Genomic DNA, 5,993 nt, shown 5'->3' with positions numbered 1-5,993 from the left:
CCCTGCCCACGAACACACCATTGTTACCCTGCTCTTATCGCAGACATCTCTACTCCCCAGAAAGTCTTTCCCAGGTCAGTGTGTCTGCTTATCTGGTTGGCTGTTCCTACACCCCTCCTCTGTTCTTACCTCAGGACCCTGGTCTGGTGATAGTGCTCTGCAGGGCGAGCGGGCATCGAGTGACTCCATAGTGTCCTTGCTGGTCAGGGCAGACCCAGGTGCATCATCATCATATATGGCAAGTGACAACCCTCAGCCCTCCCTCCCCCAGAGTCTGTGGCTATGGAGGATATTTTGAGCAACCCCAGGTTGTTTCATATATATATATATATTTTTCACATTGCTCAGGATGTGTTCACATTGTTCTGTGTGTCATTAGACCCAGCTCACTCTCTATTCTGAGACAGTAGTGCCCTGATTTGGTGTGTTCCTTGGTTTGGCCCTTTACCTTTGGGTGTCTCCATTTTGTTTTGGGAGTTTCTAGTCAGCGCCTGTCCCAGAGGTCCCCTCTGTTCTTCTGCTGGCCAGCTGGTAAGTGGTACAGTACCTGGTATAGACCTACTGGCCGCTCACCTTCTCCAGGGACCATGGACACCCAATATCCAATAGTGCACAAGTGGGACCTGATTCTAACCCTCATTCCCTTGCACATCACTTTACGAGCTAATGTCCCTTTGCAACTGGTGCGGCAACAGAGCTTTTTTGGGTGCACTTCCTTGACTGCATTCTTGGCTCCTGCTTGGAAAGAAGAGCCCAACATTTAGCACAGTACTATCCCCTTTTATTACAGAGATATTATGTGGAAAACCAGCTCAGACAGAGTGATAGATTTAAGGAAGGCTTATGGTTCAAACGGTTGGGATTTGTGCCTCTGAAGTGGAATCTGGAATGAGTTTGAACATCACAGAGAGAATTTCTACAGTATGAGAGTTGCATGAAATGAGCTGGGAGTTGCTTGTGAGAAAGATGTGCATCTCGTTACAGGTGACCCAGTACCAGTTGAATGCATTTCTTCAAGGCATCCTTTAGCTCCTTGTTCCTCATGCTGTAGATGAGAGGATTCAGTACTGGTGGCACCACTGAGTAAAGAATGGCCACCACCAGATCCAGAAGTCGGGAGGAGATGGAGGGGGGCTTCAGGTAGGCAAATATGCCAGTGCAGAGAAACAGGGAAACCACTGCCAGGTGCGGGAGGCACATGGAAAAGGCTTTGTGCTGGCCCTGCTCTGATGGGATCCTCAGCACAATGGTGAAGATCTGCACATAGGACACCACAATGAAAATGAAACACCCGAAGATTAAACAGGCAGTAAGCACAAGAAGGCCAACTTCCCTGAGGCAGGAGGCTGAGCAGGAGATTGTGAGGATCTGGGGAATCTCACAGAAGAACTGGTTCACAACATTACCTTGACAGAGTGATAGGGAAAATGTGTTCCCAGTGTGCAGGAGAGCATTGAGAAAGCCACTGGCCCAGGCAGCTGCTGCCATTTTGACACAAGCTCTGCTGCCCATGAGCATGCCATAGTGCAGGGGTCTGCAGATGGCAACGTAGCGGTCATAGGCCATGACTGTGAGGAGGGAACACTCAGCTCCAACTGAAAAGATAAACAGGAAGACCTGGGCAGCACATCCCGAATAGGAAATGGCCCTGGTGTCCCTCAAAGAATTGGCCATGGATTTGGGGACAGTGGTGGAGATAGATGCAAGGTCGAGGAGGGAGAGGCTGAGGAGGAAGAAGTACATGGGGGTGTGGAGGCGGTGGTCACAGGCTACGGCTGTGATGATGAGGCCGTTGGCCAGGAGGGCAGCCAGGTAGATGCCCAGGAAGAGCGAGAAGTGCAAGAGCTGCAGCTCCCGTGTATCTGCGAATGCCAGGAGGAGGAATTCATTGAAGGAGCTGCTGTTGGACATCTGCTCACTCTGGGCATGCAGGAAAATCCAAGGAGAAAGATACAGGGACAAGTTAGGAGAGAGTTTTAAAGGAAAATGAATACATTAATGAAATATTTCGTCTTCTTAAAAATTCCACATTGCTTCTGTCTGTACTGGGACTCTTTTTGTGCTCTTCTCTTGCTTAAGCTCTGCTTTATGTTGGCAGATTGTGTCATGAGCAGAAGAGACCTCTGTCCATGGATCTGGAACATCCATCCTGCTGTACATGCAAAGGGTAAATGGAATCAGGTGTGACTAGCTCTGAGATTTGGAATTTCTGTGAAATGAAATCAGCTGCTCTAGTGGAAGGGTTTTTCAGCATCTTCACTCTCAGTTCTAAAGAATGAGAAGACAGTTGCAGGCAGGAGTGTCTGTGATTTTAAAATGTTCTTTTTCTTTCAGATTCCCCTGTCACACATGGGGTGTTCACTTTAGAAGTGGAAATACTCAACATTTCTGGGAGGAACGGATCTATTGTCACTTGGAGCGGGGACATCTTATCTATTACTCCCTTGACAGGTTTATGAGGCTTGAACCTCTTTGAGAAGGAGGAAGATGATGCTTCAGAAAGAAACCAGCCCCTGCTGAGAGCAGAGGAGTCCAGATTCTAAACACATATTTCAAAACTTTGCACTTTTACTCCAGGCAACAGAAGGAGGTCTCTGCAACTCCCCTTCTAGCCACAGGGCTCTTTTCAGATGCCAATATACAGATGCCCACCACCATCTTAAGACTCTGAGCATCTCTGGACCTTTTTCATGTATCTCAGATATAATAGTGATGCCATGAGACAACAGTGCCTTTTTAGAGGACAGGTGGAAGCCAGGCAGGACACCACAGAGCAACAGCCTAAGGACCATTAGCACTGAACATTGGTTCTTCTTAAGGGGAAGTCAGTTCATTTTCCAGCCTTGCAGACCACATTTCCTGGAGCGTCACAGGACAGAAGACGTCTGGGGCAAGCTCATTCCCATGCAGAGCCCTGTGTTCCACAACTTGCAGCATCAGGGTCTGAACTGCAGCTGAAAACACTCAATCCCAGAAAACCCAAAAGCAAGAAAAGGAAGAGCTTGGACTGGAGGCGAAACAAGGGGCAACACCTTGTCCCTGCTGCCAAAGTGGGCAAAGAGAGAGAGAGAGACAGAAGGGCACACACGTGTCTGTCCTACGTGAAATGAGCATGACACCACTGTAGGGCAGTCACTTTCAGCCCCTTTGTGGGGCAGCAGTAAACTGGCATTTAGCAGGAGATATTCCCCTCTCCTCTGCTAAATGTCTGGCAGAAGAGGAGGGAGCTTATACCCTGGACTTCACGGCTGTCAGGGCACAGGCTCTGATGTCTGGGAGAGGAGACACAGGGGTCTTGCGCAGAGAAAAGTGCCTTTATTGGAGGGACTGACCATGACTTGCCAAATCCACGCTCCCAAGATGATTCTGTTAGCAGTTCCCTCTAATTCCCTACCCACTCCAGCTTCCTGGAGCTTTCTCTTGCCCAACATTTTTCCTGTTGCTGCTCACAGATGCTGCCTGACTGTGTGGTCAGTTCTGCCCTAAGGAAACCTTCCAGAACTGAGACCTGGGCAGGGGCATCTCTGTGCTTGCAGCTCACAAGAAGCAGATCACATAAACCCTGATAAATTAATAAAGGTGCTGCTAGTAGAGCTGTAGGTGGAGGTGAGGGTAGAAGGAGGGTTGCTGAGCTTTCTCACAGACCTACTGATCTCAGAGGTTAAAGGTCTGTGAGTCCCCATTCCTTGTCAAAACAGTACTTTTATTTCTTTTCCCTGACAAAATTAGGAAACTGAGAGCCCTGGAAGGAAAGCTCATTTTCTTTTAAATAGTCTTTCATTTTTTTCCCCTTTTTTTGCAGTACAGGGACACTCTGAATTAGAGTCCATGAAGACCTGTTTTCATTTCATAGCTCTAGCCATAGGAGGAAATAGTATCATGTCCATGTGATGTGTGGCAAAGAATCCCTGCTGTGAAATGTCTCCCCCTCCACTGCAAGGAGAGATCCCTAAAAAACAGTTATGGGAAGAAGACCATTCCAGGAAGCTCATTAGCATTGCCCTGTAATCAGAGACTTACCATGTCAAAGGCTGTGAAGGTTTCTCCCACAATGAGCTCTTCTTTGGTCTCCCACTCCACACTGCTTTTCACTTCTCACTGCCTTCTCTTCTCTCGTATCTGCAGGAACAGGCAGTGCCTGGAGTTCTGCTGCTTTTGGCAGAGGAGCTACTCCTGCACTCGGTTGTTTCTGCACAACGTTTCCAGGTTGTCACGGACTCACAGGAGGCTGGCCCTGCTCAGACCCAGAGACCCAGCGAACTCATCATTTTCTCTGTCCATGGTGCTCCCTTCTTCTGGGAAATGTTACCTGAAATAGACTAAAATTATTATCAATTGCCCTTTTGAATGAGTATAGAGAGAAGGATTCCAACATTGCAATTTATTTCATCAGCTATTTCATCACCTAACGGCTAATTATCATAGGTGGAAACATCCTACTGTGAAAGCTGTGTTTCACATCTCTTATCTAGACAAAACATCTAGATGGGGACAAGGAGGGAATTGATTGACACATGCTCCAGGTGTTTATTCGGATACATTAATCTGGACATCTCATGCCTGTTTAAAGGCCCCTGGGCTAGAGGGGGATTCAGTAAACTCCCATAAACTCTTCAAACACACAGGAGCTGAGATTCCCCTTCCCAAGCTGAAGTGTGCACAACAGAGGAGTCTGCACACAAGTTCCTTGTCTGCATTCCCATTGCAATCACTGGAGATGGAGAATGGAAGTCAGTTGCTCACATGCAAACTCGTGGTGATAGCTGAAGAGACTAAGGTGATCACAGGCATGTATAAGTTTGCTTGCTCTGATGGAGCAAACAGGAAATTTGCATCTTTATGGAGCATCAGGTGGGGAATTTCCTTGGCCATGTATAATTACACTGGATGCCTACTATAATTAGAGGTCCACTCACTATGACACTGAAACAGATGAAAACTCCAATGTGGCAAACAGCCAATGTAATTCAGTGCAGACACTTCATCTAATTACACAGAAATAGGCTGCCAGGGCCATTTCAGATGCCTGGCTGTCCAGGACAACCACATGTCTCCAGCACATACAGCATGGGACCTACACAAATACCATGCCCTTCTGGAGTGATTGCTCAGCAAATATCCCAGGGCATCTCAGGTTTCCTAACTGTGCCCAAAGAACTGGATCTCGCTATTTCCTTCAGGCAAAGACTGTACTGTCTACCTCTAAGTGTGCTGCATAAATGGGAGAATCGCATTACACCAAAGTGTCCACTGGAGTCTCAGCATTCATAAACCCTTCTAACTCTCCTATGTCCTAACCTCTTCTCACACCCCAAAATGATATGACCAGGGTCTATGCTAATTATGACCTCAGGATGGCTGGATCACAGACCGCCCAGGCGCAGAGGCTTCTTTAGTAGAACATGTCTCAGACCCAACAGTGCCATGGAGTCAGCTCTGGCAGCCATTCACTCTCCTGTCATTCCTGCATGGGCTGTCTCTGTTTCTCCCTGGTCTTGGACACTGAAGTGTTTGATCTTTTGGTGTCTTTTCCAAGACAGTCTTTTAACTTTCTACGAGGAGCTTAGGTGTCCACCTATAAGCAGTCCGTGACACTAAGAGAGAGCCTGGGTGTCTCTGAGGTGCTTGCCTCATCCAGAAGCTCTCACAGGACACCTGTGCATGACTAGAGATGCAGAGGAAGACTGGGCAGTGGGGACCATGGCACCTGCAGGAGCACCAGCTCTTAATGCGTGTGTGACTGCATTACACCCATTATGAAACCCACTTTCCCTTTCAGACAAAAAATAATGCATAATTTCTCCAGAAGATCAGTGTACACAACCAGAACCATAAAGAAATACAAGAACATAAGGCTATAGAAATTATGTTAAACAGTTCTGCCTCATACACTATTCTCTGAGGGATGTTGCTGGAAATTGGTGGTGACATGGAACTTATACGCTGATCACTGTTTTCAGCCCAGTGTTTTATCCACCTGCCTTATGGTCCAT

At 47.5% G+C, this 5,993-nt stretch overlaps 1 protein-coding gene across 1 annotated transcript; it reads right to left on the bottom strand.

Moving 5' to 3' along the window:
• Positions 1 to 978: 978 nt before the first annotated feature.
• On the bottom strand, positions 979 to 5,462 carry LOC148596319 (olfactory receptor 14A16-like). Its single transcript, XM_088523564.1, has 2 exons — positions 5,452 to 5,462; positions 979 to 1,918 (listed from the first exon to the last, which is right to left on the bottom strand). Exons 1-2 carry the CDS (start codon positions 5,460 to 5,462, stop codon positions 979 to 981), a joined length of 951 nt encoding a protein of 316 aa, XP_088379690.1.
• Between the last annotated feature and the right edge of the window lie 531 nt (positions 5,463 to 5,993).

The sequence above is a fragment of the Tinamus guttatus genome, unplaced genomic scaffold, assembly GCF_059628265.1.
Source record: "Tinamus guttatus ecotype Peru unplaced genomic scaffold, ASM5962826v1 Tinamus_guttatus_pri_ptg000015l, whole genome shotgun sequence".
Classification (NCBI taxonomy): Eukaryota; Metazoa; Chordata; class Aves; order Tinamiformes; family Tinamidae; genus Tinamus; species Tinamus guttatus.
This window is presented reverse-complemented; position numbering and strand designations above follow the sequence as displayed.